At 42.3% G+C, this 18,698-nt stretch overlaps 1 protein-coding gene across 2 annotated transcripts; it reads left to right on the forward strand.

Annotated features, from left to right (window-relative positions):
* Window positions 1-1,996: 1,996 nt before the first annotated feature.
* On the forward strand, window positions 1,997-17,593 carry LOC108922567 (ubiquitin carboxyl-terminal hydrolase 36-like). Of its 2 annotated transcripts, none has more exons than XM_018732774.2 (21): window positions 1,997-2,042; window positions 5,888-6,161; window positions 7,634-7,855; window positions 8,003-8,113; window positions 8,574-8,676; window positions 8,962-9,029; window positions 9,219-9,289; window positions 9,608-9,690; window positions 10,645-10,756; window positions 10,956-11,096; window positions 11,189-11,289; window positions 11,382-11,520; window positions 11,727-12,047; window positions 13,135-13,377; window positions 13,869-13,981; window positions 14,106-14,711; window positions 15,104-15,279; window positions 15,412-15,597; window positions 15,866-15,981; window positions 16,383-16,519; window positions 16,639-17,593. In XM_018732774.2, the coding sequence occupies exons 2-20, from the start codon at window positions 5,909-5,911 to the stop codon at window positions 16,512-16,514; spliced, it is 3,297 nt and encodes a 1,098-aa protein (XP_018588290.2). In that variant the 5' UTR covers window positions 1,997-2,042; window positions 5,888-5,908; the 3' UTR covers window positions 16,515-16,519; window positions 16,639-17,593. The 2 variants fall into 2 exon arrangements, with proteins under 2 accessions (XP_018588290.2, XP_018588291.2); XM_018732775.2 differs by lacking the exon at window positions 1,997-2,042 and adding an exon at window positions 2,052-2,083.
* The last annotated feature ends 1,105 nt before the right edge of the window (window positions 17,594-18,698 follow it).

Genomic DNA, 18,698 nt, shown 5'->3' on the forward strand with positions numbered 1-18,698 from the left:
ATGGTAGGGTGGCACGTAACTGTATACTGTGTTGCTCAAGTTTGACACTAAAAGAAGCTGTACATTTCAGTATAAACAGTGCAAAATCTGGCATCAGCTTGTAAAATAAAACACAACTGTTTGCCCCTGTAACATTTAGTAAATATTAATTATGCTGAAGATGTGCTTCAAGCACTGGTACAGTCTGGTCTGATTCAGTGTTAGAAAAGTGAAATAACTGTGCTAATATTGATGGCAAAGACAAGATGAGGGCAGAGCCTCAGTGGGGCTGCGAGGGCCCCCACCATATGGCTTCTGGAGACATCACACCGACGAGGGCTCAGCAGTTTACTGTGCTGTACCACAACACTCACCCTAGTTACTGAAATTACTCTCATGGAAGTGAATAGGCCAATATGTGTGCTTTCTTCTGAGAAAAACATACTGAAATCGTGTGTCTCTCTGGCACAAATACGTGGAAAACGAGGCATTGGAGCACACTGGTGCCTCAATTTAATTGAGAAATAATTTGATCTGCCTCATCGGCATCTCATTTTATGTTTATAGTCAAGATGTAAAGGGAAGCCAGACAGTAAAACAATGGTTCAAAAGCTATAATTTAACCTTGATCGTTAATACCGGTTTTTTTTTTTTTGGTTTTTTTAAATTTTCCCCCAAGACTCTTGTGTTATCACAATCCCTTTCTTTTTGTTTATACCCACTGAGGTTTTGGACTTCACAAAAGTATGTTTTAATCAAAGAAATTAGGAAAAAGTTTACATTCACTTTTTTTACTCGGTACATTTGCAAGGATAAATAATCATTGGAAACAATCAATTAAAATGGGGTCGATCCCTGTTTAGTCATTCTCTTTGCCATTTTCTTGTATATTAAGTTTTTTAAGGGGAAAAAAAAAAAACATTTTATTACTTTTTATTTCCAGGGTAATATTAATATTCTTTGTTTTCTCTGGATACTTTTTTTCAGAAAGGTGATGTGTGAGACTTGTGCTGGAATCACAGGAGAGTGGATGAATGAGAACCAAACTATGCATGTCTTTGTGTAATTCTTACATTGAGAGCAATGGACCAATTACACAGTATTATCAAATAAACCTTTAGAATAACACTCTGTGTTCTTTTATTATTTGATGAACACCCCTGAAGCTCAAATCCAGGTCACCAGCTTTTCCAAAAACACTATGAAGACAAGGTCTAATATGCCATTTAATTTCACATATTAATAAAAACAGACAAGAGGAGAAAGGACATGATTAATTGCATGAGTGAAAAGCTGGAGCATCTTGTGCCCTAAGAATCGTACAAAGGTGCTGTAACGCAAGACTTGCATTTAATCATTTAGCTTAGGCTTTTTTCCAAAGCGACTTACAATGTTAAGATCTCAACATCAAGGTCTTTCTGGAATCCTGTTTGGAAACAGAAAGGAGATGGAAAGGAACCTAAAATCCAAGGAGAAACGTGCGCAGTCATGCAGAAGCAGGACCAGTGGAGAAACCGGTACGGGATTTTGTTCGAAAGAGCGCCCTCTCGTGGTACAGCGCCGCCTAATGAATTTCTGTAGTCACGTGACGATTTGGTGTCCGTAACGCCACAGCATCAAACCCCTTCCACGTAACGGGCGAGCCAAGGTTCATGTGCGCAATCATTTCGTGATTTTGTCTCAAACGAACTGGACAAAGGGAATTTTATATTTATTTTTATGTAAATACATACATATATACTATTCGTAGATGTTATACAATCTTGTATGTCATGTAAAGGGTTATTTTAATCTGTTGGAAAAATACCATCGGTCACAAAACAAAAAACGCCGTACATACATACATCACAAAGGGCACATTAACTCAGTCGTAAACAAACATGGAACCCTAAGGAACATTGGCAGATGACCGTCCCATTGGTCTCGCTGATTGGATATGAATACCACCTTTGAAACGAGTCATTCGTAATTGCCTTGCATCCGGATTGCACAGCGACAACGTCACTCAAGTCAGCCACGCCCCTTCATATTGCAGCATGGAGGTGGAATGTAGCACATTTCAGGTACAGTAAGGTGTTTTGGTTATCCTCGTTTCGGAAATAAGGTGAAGATAACAATAGTATTCTCGTATTGTTAATTTTTTCAGCGATACTTATTAGTAGCGTTGTCTTTTTTAATCAGAGTCACCGAACGAAACGCGGATACGGAGGGGGGTAATCGATGGTGTAGCGAAAAATGCCTCGATGTGCTAGTTAGTTAGCCGCCATCATCAGTACTGCCGAGACGGGAAGCACCGCTGCCGGACGCACGCATTTCTTTACAGACACAGCCGCACAGCTGGACGTCTTTGTCACGAAATGGCCACGAACGTGAGTTTATGTAGTGTCCCGTCACATCAGTGGGGTTCGCTCCGAGGAAAAAAACGAATAAAAAATAATAAAAACGTGGTTAGCTCGTGGCTACTGCTGCCCGTGACTTAAGCGGGTGGTGCTCCGGTTTGCTTGCAAGCTTGCCACGTCTTTGTTAAAGCAGTGCAGTTCACCGCTTCCTTAGCCGCGCGCGGTGCAGCGAATTTCCACCGGTTCGGTCCGGATTGATGGTGAAGAAACGAATCTCGCTGCGGTGCTGGAGCGCGCGCTGAGGAGCCCCCGGTCACTATCGAAGCGCACGTGTTGACACTTACTTAGCTGCTCAGCCTGAGGGGCGGCCAGGCCTGGCCTGGCCTGGAGTGCCTCCTCTTCTTTTCCTACGAATAATACGGCTCGTTGTCTTCAGGTAGACCGTTTAACCCCGTGCCCTGCGACGTTTTGTGGCGAAAGTGTGTGCTGAGGAGGCCTCTCGCGGACGGCGGCTGCTGCGTGGCGTCACTCTTCCCGCCTTGCGCTGTGGCCACGCTGTCCCTCCTGCACCGCCGTTGCTTTGGCTGGGATTTAAATTCGTCGTATTGCGTCCAGCACTTGGCGCTGCGTGCAGTTCGCGAGACTTAACTTTCAAAGCTTCTTGTTCTTCGTTCTAATAAGATACACACGGCTTTCTGTATGCAAATATTGTACGTTTGATATGTATTTCGGGCTGCGGTTTAAGTTCTTTTAAATTAAATCCGGCTCCGCGGTCGGGTCGCTTCAGAACGGTTACACCCGACGACTCCAGCTGAGGCGCGCTTCTCCGCACATAGATTCCCGTGTCCTTTTTGACGAGACTCGACGTTTGGTCAAACCATTTTGGTTGTGCACGTTTTTTTTTTTTTTTTTTTTTTTTTTTTTTTTGTGGAAATCCATTTCACGGAACGGTCAAGTTCTAGACAGTGTTACACGCAGTAAGGTGAACAGTAGACATGGCACTGAGTGTGTTGGGTCACGTGATGCTGCTCCTCCTACTTCGTATTATTGCACTTATTCAGCTGACTTCCTTGTCCAAGGTGATTTGAAAGGTGATGAGTCAATGAGCCTAATGATTTACTCTTTTCTTATACAGCAGCGTGTTGTCGCCCTCAGTAGTATCATGCCGAAGGGCACCGGGACCTTCGGACTGCAAGAACAGCTGTGATCGAACAAAGGCGCCGTAGCGTGTTCCTGTTCCTGTGCTTCCACCTCGCATTCTGTGACAGGGCCATGAAAAGAGCATCTCTATCCTGCGTGAAGGATGTGCTAGGAACCCAGAGTTCTTCAAGTTGTTTGCGCGTTTTGAACCGTCCTCCGGAGCATACTGCAAAGGCCTGCTATTCCCACCACGCACGGCTGCAGCCAGCTGTGACACATCAATACCTCGCCGTTCTTTGATGCGCTCTTAATAGGTCGAAGTTATTTCTGAATTGTCGTGGAGGTTTGCTGGGAAATGTGCGCAGATCTGCCGGCTGGCTGGCTGGTTTTGCTGCGTAACGTTACGAGGATAGCTGCAGGCAGTTGGCTTTGCTTCAAAAATCTATTGCGCTTCACTTATAGTTATGTTTCTACTTCTATGGGCTGAAGTCAAAGCGCTTCATTAGGGATGTTATCAGAAACTGTTAATGCCTCTAAAATACAAGACAAAGTGTGTTTTTGGTCCCTCTGCTGTAATACGTGTTGTTAGAACCATGGAGGTTTTATATTATGTGCAACTCTATTAGTGCTGAGATTTATCATGGGCCCTATGGCATGTGAGATGACAGCTATATAACTGTTTTGTGGCATGCTTTTGAGAGCTAACTTAATGAAGAATAAAATTCAGTAAAGAAACTTTTGGGTTAGGCTCTGTTTTGCTGCGACCCCGCTCGGAACAAGCGGTTGTAGACTGTGTGTGCGTGCGCAGAATCTGCTTGGAATCATTCAGAATGCTAACCCTATTCAACAAAAACCATGCCATGTTAATCTTTCAAAATTTTTCCTATTTTGACTGTACCAGAATTCAAATGAATAAATGGGTTTTTAGTACCAAATTTCTGTATCACACTTGCACATTTGTAAATTTTTTTTTTTTTCTGAACACATTTAAATGTTTGTTATATTTGATGATGTCGTCATTTTGTGAATACTTCACTTCTGAAGAGTCATCATGCTTGACAGTGAGCATCTTACTCTCCCAAAACTGGGATTTCAGCCGATTTCCCCAGCCTTTTTTTTAAAGTTATGTTGCGTCACAGCAGCCATTAATATCACTGGTAGGTGATAGTGGCTTTAATTTTATTGCCGCGTGTGTACTTGGCGGTCAGGTTCTCCTTGTTCATTATGTCCGTGTTGGAAAAACTGCGCCCTCCTTTGTGCAACCCAGCAGAATCATTTCCAGTCCACTCTGTTTCTGCTGAACGAAAGTGGATTTTTGTTTTACACTCTGCACACGTGTGCACCATTTTACTCTTCAGAAGCATGTGCCCTGTTAGGGGCTGATCAGTTTTGTCCTTGCTGAAGCGGTTCTATAATTCAGAAATGTAGTGCATGTGGCATCCAATCCGTATTTACATGCGATTGTGCAGAAGCACCCAGTTATAGCATAAACATCACTGACATAGAAGTTGATTCTGCCTGAAGCCAAGCTTAAATATCAGAGACCGTTAACAATGCTGCTCTGACCCAGAACATAGTTCTCTGTGCTGCTGAGGTCATTGATGGGGTGTCCTAGAGAGATTTCAGATTGTGGTGGGCACTTTCTTTGCACTTGTTTACAGCCAAAAATCAGCTGCCATTGCATTTTTCAGTTTCACACCTGATTAATGTATTGATTTTTAAAGACCTCCACCGATCGCATTTCTGTAGAAGGTGGTTAGTGGTTCACATCCTTCTACAGCTGAAATGAATTTCAGCTGTAATCTGATGCAGTGTGTGTATTAGGCAGGTGGTGTAATACATCTTGTTTTTTCTCAACTCGTATAGGGGTAACACTGATACCTGTGCGAGTGATGGGTTGTATTTTATATCGGGGTCAACTCTTGACACTCTCCTGGAAGGGGCAGGTGGCAAAACAGCACCGGAGAACCCCCCCCCTGCATATATATCTGTGTGTTCATTTAAACTGAATCCCAACACTCGGTGGCGTTGGGGCGCATGCAGATGGATGCTAGCCTACTCTGTCTTCTCCTCTCTTGCTTAATCGGAAGGATGCTGACCAAGGCTCACTCAGGCATATCGTTACAGCTATCCTCTCAGCCACACTGTGGCAAGTACCTAGTTTGAATCACAGCTCCTGCTGTACTACCCAGAGAAAATAACCAACCTTGAATTTCTCCTGTAAGAATAACTGTGCTTATAAATGGGTAAATCATTGTTTTAAAAAAAGTTTCTTAATACTGTGTTTTACAAAGGTGTCAGCTAAATTAAGGTGAATGAGGCCGTTAGACTGTTTGAGTGGAGCCCAGCAACTTTTGAGTGCAGTGCTTGGAGAGGAGTCGTTTCCATGTTTGTGATGTTTTTCAATGGAGTCTCACTGTCATTTACAGCTCTGCCTGCAGTGATGCAAAATGCCTATTGTTGAGAAGCTGAAAGAGGCCCTGAAACAAGGGAGGAAGGACTCGACTGATGAGGGTGACCTCAGCAAGTTGCTGGCCTCCTCGGCAAAAAAGGTGCTACTGCAGAAGATCGAGTTTGAGCCGGCTAGCAGGAGCTTCTCGTACCAACTTGAGGGGCTAAAGAGCAAGTATGTGATTGTGAACCCAAAGGTGGAGGCCATAGGAGAACAGAGGGCTCAGGAGTCCTTGCAGGTTCGCAAGCCAGGTAGGTTCTGTCAAAGTGACAAGTGTCAAATTTCTAATGAACGTGTTCCATAATGATGACTGACACTAAAATGATTTTTTGTTTTGGTCTAAGAGTTAAGAGTGGCACGGTGGCACAGCGAGTAACGCTGCTGTCTCACAGCACCTGGGTGGTGTGAGAGGATGTGGGTTTGATTCCCGCCCAGTCTGTGTGGAGTTTGCATGTTCTCCCTGTGTCTGCTGTTTCCTCCCACAGTCCAAAGACGTGTTGTTCAAGTTCCCCCATAGTGTGTGTGTGTGACAGAGAGAGTGTGTTCCACTGATGTATGCATGAATGACCCTTGTAAGTAGTGTATCTAGCAGTGTAAGTCACCTTGCTGAATAAGGTGTGTGGGTTCATAAAACTACATAGAGTTCATTGGAAGTCACTTTGGAGAAAAGCATCTGATAAATGTAAATCTTAAGAGGAGATGAAACTAGCTGTGTGAATAATACCGATGAAAGTCAATTCGCAGTTTTACGATTTCCTATCAATTTAATGCAATTTAACTATTGGAGTCTCGTTTCCTTTCTCCCCCTCCTTGCATGACTGGTTTTGTCCACTCTTGTGTTATCACCCATGTAAACAGCAACTTGCTGTAAACTCTGTCCTGCAGTGAACTGAGGACTTTTATTATAACAAATATGTCTCGGAGAGCCTCAGAGAAGGATATCTTTTGTTACTCCTAGGTACGACTACAGTAGCACAGGATGGTTTTATGAGTAATGTTACTTTTTTCCTTTTGCTGTTGATTGTTTGATTTGTTTGTACACATTTAGTTGAACTGCTTGTTTGGTGCTTTGCTGGCTGCTCCAATTAGAAATTAATTTTCAGTTCTACTCATGTTCTTAGCCTATTTTGAGATGGCATATTCTTCACTTATTGTCTTAATTTTCGTTTCTCTGCTCATAAAAGAACCAACTCAACATGTTTACCTTCTGAGCTGATAAGTTTGGCAGTGAAGTGTACCTAAAGCGGACTGTGGGAATGAAGTAATTTGACTTCTAATAGCCACATTGTTACTGTGCAGATCAAAGTTGACATAATAAAGTTTTGGCCTATCTGGTAATGTGGTGTTTTACTCCCTTTATTAGAAACATCAACTCTCTCAAACACCGGAAATGAGCTGTACACACTGTGGAAGCAAGTTGAATTAAGCGGATCCCACATCTTTTGCTTGAGTGCACTTTATTAGCATCTATCAGCTTAATAGATAAAGGTTATGTGTGCTCTGGTACACTTTTCTATACTTCTCTTTTTTGTGACAGAAAGTGGGAAATTAATGTCTGAAATTGTGTAAAGCTACTGTCTATAACTTAAGGAGCCACTTTTCACTGTGTGTGGTTGTGCTAATTTGTGACTATTAGCTGTTTACCCTGCACAGTCTGTTCTAATCTATGCTGTTGTGTTTTTGAGGTGAGCCTGTGTGTGTAGTAACCCAGCTCATTTTTCAGCTCCGAACAGTGTGCCAGGCGTGCTTAACGATGGCATACCAGCCCCTCAGAAAATGCTGTTTCCTGGGAACAAGCTCTCCATGCGCTGGGAGCGTGTCTACAGGGTTGGGGCTGGCCTCTTAAATCTTGGAAATACCTGCTTCCTGAACTCCACGGTTCAGTGTCTCACCTACACCCCACCCCTGGCCAACTACCTGCTCTCCAAGGAACACAGCCGTGTTTGTGAGTCAGCTGAGCCCTACTTACTTTTTTTTAATTTATTGCCTGATCCCCAGAACATACATTGTGTGTAGAAGGGGGTACTAATGTAATTAACATTCATTGTTGTTTTGTTACTTCTTAGTCTTATTGAGATTTCCTGTCTTACAGGCCGCCAAACAGACTTCTGTATGATATGTGTAATGCAAAACCACATCATCCAAGCCTTTGCCAATACGGGAAATGCCATCAAGCCTGTCTCCTTCATCCGAGACTTAAAAAGTAAGTTTGATTCAGAAGTTGGGAGCTGTGTGATACGTTAAATACTGAACAGATTTGTACTTGTTATACATTGCGTATAACAATAATAGTTGTGGGAAAGGGTGACTGAATATTTTATATATTAATTGATCATGGAAGACAGCTACTCCTGTTCCCTGAGATCCCCTTCTTTTTTCCTGTTGAGATTGTGTGTCTTTCATCTTTTCCTTCTCTGCCCTCCTGATCTGGTAAGGACAATAGTCCCTGAACAGACAGGGTGTGGTGCAAATGTTTCCTGCCCCCCACCCCAGCTCAACTGTGATTCACCTTCTTACATTCTCCACAATGAGTGATCATGACTGCATTAATCCAGGCCCCTCTTTCTCCCATTTGTCTGTAATGTCCATATTACATGTATCACGGGACCTCAGGGAATGAGTTTGTGAGTGAGATTAATGACATGCTCTCGTACTTTTCCCAGAAATTGCTCATCACTTCCGTTTTGGGAACCAGGAGGATGCCCACGAGTTTCTCCGGTACACCATTGATGCTATGCAGAAGGCATGCCTCAATGGCTATACCAAGTAAGAGTGCCGCACATCAGAATTCCAGCAGTATGTGATTGTGCATTTAGACCAAAAGATAGCTGAACTTTGACACAAACCTGCAAATTGTAGGTTGCCTGTCAGAGTAGTGGTGCATTATAGTACATTGAGAAGGTACTTAACCTTAATTGCTGTAGTAAATTTGCCTCCATATATGAAGAAAATGAAAGGGTCAGATGAGCAGCGGTTATATTACTTACTTTATATAAAGTGAGGTCCCCCCCACCTTTTTTCTCAAGTAAAATGGTGCCTCTTTGCTCCTAGGCTGGACAGGCAGACTCAAGCTACCACACTGGTACATCAGATATTTGGAGGTTACCTCAGGTCACGAGGTTTGTATGCCATTTGTAGTCGCAGAGGCCTCAATTTTATAAAGTAAAATCTCAGACAGGAAGAGCTTCATTCTGCAGCCAGTCACAGCCAAAGAGCACTCAGATTAGTGGCATTGTATGCATAACATGCATCAGTTTTAAACTTGTTTAAGTATTTAAATTTTTATTTTCCCTCTTTCTTCGAACTAGTTAAGTGCTCCGTTTGTAAAAGTGTCTCAGACACCTACGACCCTTACCTGGACATTGCTCTCGAGATCCGGGTGAGTCTGTGTTCTGCTCTTTTGCAGAGGTATTTCCTTTTCTCCTTCAGTCCTGCATATGATGACCTTGGTGACAGTGTCGTTTAGTGTAACGTGTTGACTAAAATAGGGGACCTGACATTGTTTTATCTATTTGTAAGTAGTCAATCTGTAAATATTTTAAATGGTTAATCCTGGTTGTCACGTACTGGAGTTCTGTAGTTTTGCTTAAGTGTCATTAGCACCTCAATATCAAGTGGGATAAATTGGTCCAGTTTATTAACATGAAAATAGCTCTCTTAGTTTAAGATTGAAGAATTCGTTTGTCTTACTTTTTAGCAAGCATCAAATATTGTCCGGGCGCTTGAGCTGTTCATCAAGGCAGATGTGCTGAGTGGAGACAATGCATACATGTGTGCAAGGTGAGTGGAGGGAGGTGTTTATTCTGAATCAGCCATAACTATAAATGAGTTGTACCCATGGCAGCTAGTCAACAGCGATGTGTTTATAAAAAAAAAAAAAAAAGTTGTAATTCCAGAGAGGGGGTTTTGAGGGCAAAAGTGCTTTTACTGCAACTTTCATTTATTGCAACATCTGCTGTAGAAACATTGCATGCAGAGTTCAGACAGTGAAACCCTGATGGTTTCCTATCTTATGTGAATATTCTTATAAATTCTATGGAAAAAAATTTATCCAGGCTCTCCTGAAATGATGCATGATTTTACAGTCCGTTGTCAAAGAAATGGACTTTACGGGGAGGCAGTGTCTGCTCCAAAAATGTTGTTCCCACTGACTTGTATTTTTGTGTACTACGTGTATATATACATACATACCTTTGATATGTAAACCCACCAAACTATTAATATAGTGGGTCTTAAACCTGGCTTTAAAGACATCTAAGGTAGCTCTGGTATTTTGAACTTGATTGTAAATAGCTTTTTCTTTATTTAAAAGTTTGATATAATTGCTGATCCTTTTGTGGCTCAAGAATACATTGTTTGGTAAACAAGGTAAATATGTAAAACAAACCCTTATGAGCCACAAATTGCTCCAGTAACATTATTCAGCTGTATAAATGGGTAAATAATTGTAGGTAGACTAAAATTGTAAGTTGCTTTGGAGAAAACCATCAGCTAAATGAATAAATGTAAATTATCTTGTTATGAAAGTAATCCTGTATTTTGAGACATACTACCTTCACCTCAGGTACAGCATTGCTAACAAGTTATACTGTTTGTGTAATAGCCATGAGTTCTGATTTTCTTGAGTGCATGCTTTTCTTTCTAAAACTGTCTTCCTTTATACGTTAACTCCAGTTCTTAGCTGACTTTTGGTCCCCAGGAGATTCTGAATAACTATGTGTTACTGTGACTCAGGTGCAAGAAGAAAGTGCCTGCAACAAAACGGTTTACAGTACACAGGGCATCCAATATACTGACACTGTCACTGAAGCGCTTTGCCAACTTCAGAGGGGGAAAGATAACCAAGGTGAGCTTTACAAGGCTGCCCTGTTCACTCAAATCTTCACTTTTTTTTGGAGTCGACCGAAGAAACCCTTCAAGTTGTAAAATATAACAAACATGTGGTCTAATAGATGGGAGGTGAGGTTTCTGACAGTGTTATTACTATACTGTGTCATTTGAAAACATTTTTTTCAGCTGCCATTTTCAATTTTTTTTCTTTCCAGGATGTGAGCTACCCAGAGTTCCTAAACATCCGGCCTTTCATGTCACAGAACACAGGTGATCCTGTCATGTATGGTCTGTATGCTGTACTGGTGCATTCTGGGTACAGCTGTCATGCTGGCCATTACTACTGCTACATTAAGGTAAATGCCTATAAAGCAAAGATTTTATTTAAATGTTTATTTGCTGAGAGCAAATGGGATAACTTTTTTTTTTTCCTCTTTATTGATTCCAGGCCAGCAACGGTCAGTGGTACCAAATGAACGATTCTATGGTACATTGTAGCAACATCAAAGTAGTGCTCAATCAACAGGCATATGTCCTCTTCTATATGAGGTAGAATACAAAATGAACTTTTTTCATATTCCTTTGAGTATGATTGGATGTGCCACTCTTTTCATTTTTTTTTTAAAATCTCCCTCACATAGAATCTGTGAAACTAAGAAGACTGTTGACCTGCCTATTGAAAAACAAGGCATTTTGTATTCTGGGAAGAACAGTGCAACTCCGGAGCTACTAAAGAAGGTCACTCTCACTGGACCAAAGCCTTCTTCACAGGTGACCAAGGTAACAGAAGAGCTGGAACCAATCATTTTGTTAATGTAGTGGAATCCATTTTTATCCACCCTAGACAGTTTTTTTCATTTTAATTTATTGAAGTTCTTAAAAATGCAACTTACTTATTCTGATTGTTTACCCTGGTAATTGAAGGCTGGTATGTGGCAATACCTCAGGAGTTATTGGCAAATTTTAAAATGGCTGCCTCTTTTCAGAAGCTGGAGTCATCCAAATTACAGAAGGTTTCACTGTTGGACACTGGGCTAGGGACTCCCATTCCCAGAAGTGTCCACAAGCTGACCAATGGCACATCTCCAATTCTGCTTAGTGGACCCACACTTATCCCAGGGCCACTCAAAAAAGTGAAGAAGGCCCTACCGCAACAAGAGACGCATGGAAGAACCCTTGCTGCCTCCAATGGCTTGGACCGGACAAATCACACAGACAAGAGAAGGGGGCAAGAGGGGAAGGGTCTTGCGGCATCTACCTCATTGAAGTCACTCTCAGAGTCCTCCAGTGATTCGTCAGAGTCTAAGGTTTGGTTCCCTAAAAATGTATGTTTTGTTATGAGAAATAGTTTGTGAAACCTTTGGAATTATTTGGATTTCTGCATGAATGGCTTCTAAAATTCAGTGTGATCTTTAGCTATATCAGAATAGGTATAGACAGTCTGATTAAACAAATAGCTCACACAAAATTGAACATTGTCATATCTTTATTAAACATACTAGTTGAACAGTCATGCTCAAGAATACGTATGTGTTCCATTAGATTTCATACCTGGAACCTCCTTCGGGTGCACTGCTCTCAATTAAATGCTGATAGTGCCTGCTGATCGAACCCGTGGAGCAGTTAGGATGTGTTTTGGCCCATTCTTCCTCACAAAGTTGTTTGATTATCTTTCTGATATGCCTTGCATGAACCACTTACCTCAGGTTGTCCCACAGCATTTCATACCTGAGATCAGGACTCCTGACATGGCAATTAAATTTTTTTTCTATTTATAAAAAAATATTTTCATTGAAGATGCAGCGTACAAATTTGTGTATGCCATTTGTTTAATCAGACTCTTTACTTATTATTTCACTTAGTTAAATCACATTTTAGAACCCGTTCGTGCATCAATCCAAATTTCAAAAGTTTTGTCACGATAGTGTATACGTTGATATGTCAAAGCATGCTGACTGGGGATTTAACTTTTCTGGATTCGACCGTGCCATGTAGGACACTGGTTCCAACGTTTTGCTTCCCTTGTTGGAAGCATCATCAGGGAGTTGCCACATCTTGTAGAGGCTAGATGTGAACTGGAGCGTTTGACAAGGGTGGGTGTATTTATGGGCAGAATCAGGGTTGAAGGTTGTAGCAGGTGGTCCTCATAGGCGGTGCCCCCGCTCTGTTTTCCACTTGCACTCTATCATTCGAGCTCGAGCCGACCTGTAACATGAAAGGTACAGTGCAAGTGGAAAGCACAGCTACACGACGCGGTCGAATCCAGAAAAGTTAAATCCCCAGTCAGTTGACACCAGCTGCGGAACCCTACGGGTTTTGATATGTCAAAGCATGCTATAGATCAACTGCGAATCAGGTTGACGTAGACAAGACTTTCTGTGCTTTGGCTTGCAGCACCTCGGCAGCCCTCGGAGTGCACCCCTTGCAGAGACTGGATCAAATACTCCCCGTAGTGGAGGGAACAGGACCGCGTCACCCAGCCATGCCCTGGAAGGTGCTAAGGCTGTGGAGTATAGAGCCTTGGATGAACAGAAGGCAACCCAGTTAAAACCTCCATCCCTCTCAAACATGGCCAGTGAACCTACCAATGCCACATCTCCACCTCCTGCCAAGAAGCTGGCACTGTCTGCCAAAAAGGTGAGCAGGCTACTCCTGGGAGGTTTTACTTCAGGCATTTACTTTCCTATCTTTGCGCAGTTTTAACTGTAACATCTGATATGCAGCAATGCATTGTGGGAATTAATTGCTACATATAGTTGCTCTGTACGCACATGTTCTTGCTGAGCACGATACAATTAGGCAGTTCAATCATTTCTTGGTTTCTTTTTTCCTTGGGCTGAATTCTAATTTATGATGCCGAGTAAGCATCCCGTTCAGAACAACCACTGACTTAACACTTCACCCAACTGTATACGTGCTTTTCTCTTAATCTGTTTAAGTCTTGCATTTTTCTTTTTTCTTCTTCTCACCATTTCTAATTCTTCTCTGCTGTACCTTTTTTTTTTTTTCTCACCCCCCCTTTTTTTCCCCCTCATTTCCTGAGTTTCCTCCCTCATTTCTTCTTGTACATGAACGGGTTTTTTCTTTTCTTTAGACCACCAAGTTTTTATTTCTGTCAATAACTGCAGGCCATGTGGAGTGGGAGTCCGAGCAACAGTGACGCTCTGCTCTCCCCCTGTGACTTCACACATCCTAATCAACCACCCTCCTGCAGTTCTGCCCCTTCAAATCACAAACCCAGGTACAAATCCATGTTTGCACTATGGAATGTGCACAATGTTGCCATGTTGTGTAATTTCCTTTAAATTTGATAGGTATTTAAGATTCACCAGTATCCCCTCCCCCCCCTTCTGCTCCCTGCCCAGGATTATTTCATTTATTTCGCCCAAATCACCTTCTCCACCCATTGCCTTCTCTACACCCTCAGTGCAAACCAACGGCTTCCATTCTTGTCCCACTCAAACCAGTTGTCCATCAAGGTCGCTGAGTACGTGCCCTGTGGAGGTTAAAAAGGGAATCTTCCCAGAGCCAACTTGCCCTGGATTAAAGAGGGAGAAGAAAAAGACCAAACATAAGAATTGTCACTCGGAGGCAGGCAGCAAGTGCCAGCCACGAGCAATGGAGCTGAATCCCCCAGAGCAGACTGTGCCTTCCTCTGAAGAAAGGAGGAGGAGGAAGAAGAAGAAGAAAAAGAGGCGAAGGGAAGAAGACTGCTTTCCTGTGATGACACCGGAGTGTGTAGTGTCGCACCTTCAACCAGTGTCTCCCCAGGATGAGACCTTGTGCAAAAACAAGACCTGGACTGTCACCCCTGACCACAGGGAGTTGTTGCAGCAGCAGACGCAGCTCCGTTCTGTGCAGCTGGCCCGTTGTCATGGAGAGCAGACAGTTCTTCTGAGTAAGAAGAAGAAGAGGAGGAGGAAGAGTTTTGATGGGCTAGAAGACCTATCGACTCCTTCAGCTTCAAAAAGGTCTGAAGTACCCCAATTTGCTAAATAAGTCTTTTAAAAGGTGTTTCTTTGCAGTGTGTTTCAATGATCCAGTAATGGTTACATTTTGTTGAAACTGGGAAACAGGTGCGTGTTTTTGGTTTGGGTTGAAGGAACAGTCCTTCAGATTATTCAAGGTGACACTTGACAAGGTTTTGTTTCCTTGCATAGGGGTTTGACCTAGGTTTTTGGGATGACTCTAGAATTCTCACTAAATGTAGAGCAGTGGCAGCAATTTGTACAGTCAGATGCTATTGGTACACTGTGTTTGTAGGTTCTTAGGAGGTGTATGCCAATGCTTTAGATGCAGAAGATAATCTGTTGATCTTAAATTTGCAGTACAGTCAGGCTGACAAAAAAATGTTACGTTTCAGACGAGCAATTGCAGAAGCTGCAACTGGGACAGATGTGATAAACTTGAAACAGGGGAGGAAGAAGAAGCTGAAGCAGAAGACTAATTCCACCAGTGACCCAGAATGGTCTGCTGGTGTAGACCCACCTACTCAGATGAGTTCTGTGGAGTCAGAGGTATCAACTGGCTGCAATAAAGGTACTGATGTTCAGAATTATGATCTGTGCAGTTAATTTTTAGTTTGTGCTTTAGGTAAATTTGAAGGTGGAGCTATTCTGACTGTTGGGGGGGGGGGGAACTTCCCTTTGTGGTTTTTGTCCTGTCTTGCAGCGCAAGTATTTGTATGGGACAGCCATATCCAGGACGGTTACAAGCGCTCTCAGGTACCCCAAGCCAATGAGAAGGGTTTTAAAGAGACCCCTTTGCCCACCTCGACGGTCTGGGATGGCAAAAGGACCAGCAGCGTGGTGGAGGAACTGCTGAAGAACTCGACAGACAAAGCATATGGAGCCCACGGTGGGCTCTGAAATTTAGAACTTTTGTTGACCACTATTAGTGAATTCAAGTGAAATTAAGATGATGCTTGTGGTGGTCATCTTATTGAAGCCCATCCTGCTACTGTTTCTGGGATCACTTTTCAGCATTTAAGAATAGAAGTTTAATAGAGAGAACCCTTTTGAAAGTTTACTGGCTTGTGTGACCGTTTCTTCAGAGCTGTTGCTTTTACTCAGTCAATTCATGTGATTAAGTTCCTGGCTCTCATCCCCTGGCTGTTTTTCTGCAGTTCTTACATGGGACGGGGAGCTTTCTGCTATCAGCCGTGATGCCATAGCAGATGCACGTTGTGCCAAGGATGACACTGTGATTGATGAGTGGGATGAGGACTTTGACAGGGGGAAGGTGAGGAAACAGAACCAAAGCTCACCATACTCAAACTGGTGGGGTTACTGCTATACTTTGTCGGGGAATTATGCTGCTTTAAGCTTTCCATATTTTGATCTGCCCAGAACATCTAACCTGTATAAGATTAATTTGGTGAGCAAAGCCTTTTTTGGCAGTGGCTCCAGTTGTCATTGCTGAATATCAGTGTTTCAGATTTGATTAGTTCTGCTTCAGAATTAGCTTGTAAAGCACATGTTTGTGTTGGGGAATATCTGGCTAAATGTGATTTCAACCCAAAGCAAAGAAGTTTAACAAACGGGCTTTATTCCAGATCTCCAAGAAGACTGTGTATTAAGATTATTCTCTCTTAACAGAAGTCGTCCAAAATTTTGACTTTGTATTTGTTGTCCCATGAACAGTTGAAGAAAGTAAAGAAGTACAAGAAAGAGAGGAGTCGTCGCCGCAACGTCTTTCAAATGGTACAGGATCGGAGGAACATGTGGTCTGTAACTTCTGGAGGAAAGAAAAGCTGCCTTGGATACCGCCACTAAGCCTGGTAAGGCTGTCCCAAGACTCTGATAGACCCAACAGAAACGACCAGGCTTCCCTTTTTTTGGTGCACCTCTGAGAATGTCAAGGTCAGTTTGTTTTGTTTTTCCTCATTCCCCCCTACAGAAACCTACGAAGCTTTGAAGAAGTTTGCCTACTCCCCATCCTACGCCTTGAAGAATATCAGAATGTGACTAGGCCTTCTCCATGGCTTCCAGTATCTGTTCAGTTGAGGTGCTTTTGCCAGGGGAACAACCAGCATCAGTTGGACTTTCTGACCATTTCATTATTACTGGGATGCCAGCAGTCCCATGAAATTACCTCCCCCCCATTCATCATCTATAGTTTCTATGATGAGTAAATCAACTCTGTAATCTGATACATGTGCCTGCTATTCCTTCAAATTACTCAAGGTGATCTTTAACAAGGCAGTTTTGTTTCCTCGCATAGTTTTTAACTAAAGACAATTTCTCATTTCAATGGATATCTCAACTTTTGCTCATTCATAACTTATGAGTTATGAGCATCTTTCAGTTTTTAATTGAAGGTGCGCCACAGGGCATGTGAAACTTTGTGTTTTTTCAGTCCTCCCAGCCCACTGGTCAGTCACCTGCTCTCATTGGTTTATGAATTCTGTGGGAATTTTGTGTTCTGCATCTGCAGGGGGAAACGTCAGTGAATAGATTTGCGAAGCCTTAAATGTGTTGCAATACACTCTGCGTCTGTGTTTGCTTGTAGATTGGGGAAGGGAGATGTCAGGTGGGGGCATACTAGGATGTTAAGCCACTGGATTGAATGTATTATTCCCTGATGGCTTACCGGTATCTACCAGTTGGCAAGAAGCTCACAAAAATCAGCCGATGACGTGATTTATACAAGGGTTGCGGACGTGGAATTTGGGTGTAGTGAAAGACCCACAGGACCCTTCCCTGTGCCTTTCACCCTTGAGTACTGTTGAGGTCCGTCACATCACTCTCCATTTTCCCTGTTCATCACCTACAAGCCACAGTATTCTGTGCAGTAAAGTTTCCTTTCTTTTGTATTCGGTGGATCTTTAAGGAACTTTTTGTGTGTGTGTTGCCTGGATAAAAAAAAAAGGTGTTAATTATAGAAAATATTTAAATTTTAATGTTTTCCTGAACTGTGTTTTTTTTTCAGGAATAATTAAAATTTACATTTTAACCAGTTCATACTGTTTATTTTTCCTAAGGAAAAATGGAGACGAGTCAAATATTGAGGTTGTCTTGGTCTCTGACAGATGTCTGATTCCATTTTCCACTGTTCATAAAAATGTTAATGCAGCTAGTTTGGCTGTTTCTCCCTTATCTTACACGTCTTCATCAGATGGTTGGCCAGGAAGCATGTGTGAGCACATGTTTGTCAGCATATCAAACAAAGCCTTCCAGTGAAAATGAACAATGTTTTCATTAACGATTCAATCTAGAGTCTGTCAAATTGGAGTTATTTTACACACAACCATTGTGCAACCACTTCTCTGAAATAGTGTTGTTTCAGAAGTGTTTGTGGTTTGAAGGCTTTACGTTGGACTTGAATTAAACCATTGCAGGCTCAGCTGTCAGCCATCCCCAGTTAAATCTACCTCTTATTTATCTTATTCTGTTTGTACCTTTGGGACAGTACATTAAAACTTAAGCATCTCTAGTGCGTGCTCAGGCTTTCGACCTTCATCCTCTTGAGAAACTGCATCCTAACCAGTGCAAACAATTATAACCTGTACATTTTGTTGCCAAAAGTGTAATGTTGGCAGTGATTACTTGTATTAAATTTTATGGTGTGCTGCAGTTTTTTTTTTTTTTTTTTTAAAAGAAATATCTGCCATGGAATAGGACCATCACAAGTTTTCTTCAATATCTCATTGAAGTGGGGCATTGGGAAGACCAACACAAGCATGTCCCTTTGAACTTCTAGCCTCCTGACATAGATGGAACCAAGATTCTTGTGTGGTTCCTGTATCATGTATCCAAACAGCAGTGTAATTGTTGATCAGCTGTGTGAAAATATGACCAACTACATGTTCATCATCCCGAACACCTGTCATCTTTCAGCAGCTTTTTTTTTCTTCCTCTGCCTGTTTCTAAAACTATGCAATATTGGACTCAGTTTTAAAGTGGTAGCTTGAATTGCAAACGTGATCATACATCCATATCCCATGCCTGTACACAGGT

This window comes from Scleropages formosus, chromosome 3, assembly GCF_900964775.1.
Source record: "Scleropages formosus chromosome 3, fSclFor1.1, whole genome shotgun sequence".
Taxonomy (NCBI): Eukaryota; Metazoa; Chordata; class Actinopteri; order Osteoglossiformes; family Osteoglossidae; genus Scleropages; species Scleropages formosus.

What these genes read in the sequence shown, in the direction of transcription:
- LOC108922567 (XM_018732774.2), top strand. Translation starts at nt 5,909, where the DNA reads ATGCCTATTGTTGAGAAGCTGAAAGAGGCCCTGAAACAAGGGAGGAAG. An exon ending in AATGCATACATGTGTGCAAG is followed by an intron (nt 9,691 to 10,644) that starts GTGAGTGGAGGG and finishes ACTGTGACTCAG; the next exon opens with GTGCAAGAAGAAAGTGCCTG. An exon ending in TGGCACTGTCTGCCAAAAAG is followed by an intron (nt 13,378 to 13,868) that starts GTGAGCAGGCTA and finishes CAATAACTGCAG; the next exon opens with GCCATGTGGAGTGGGAGTCC.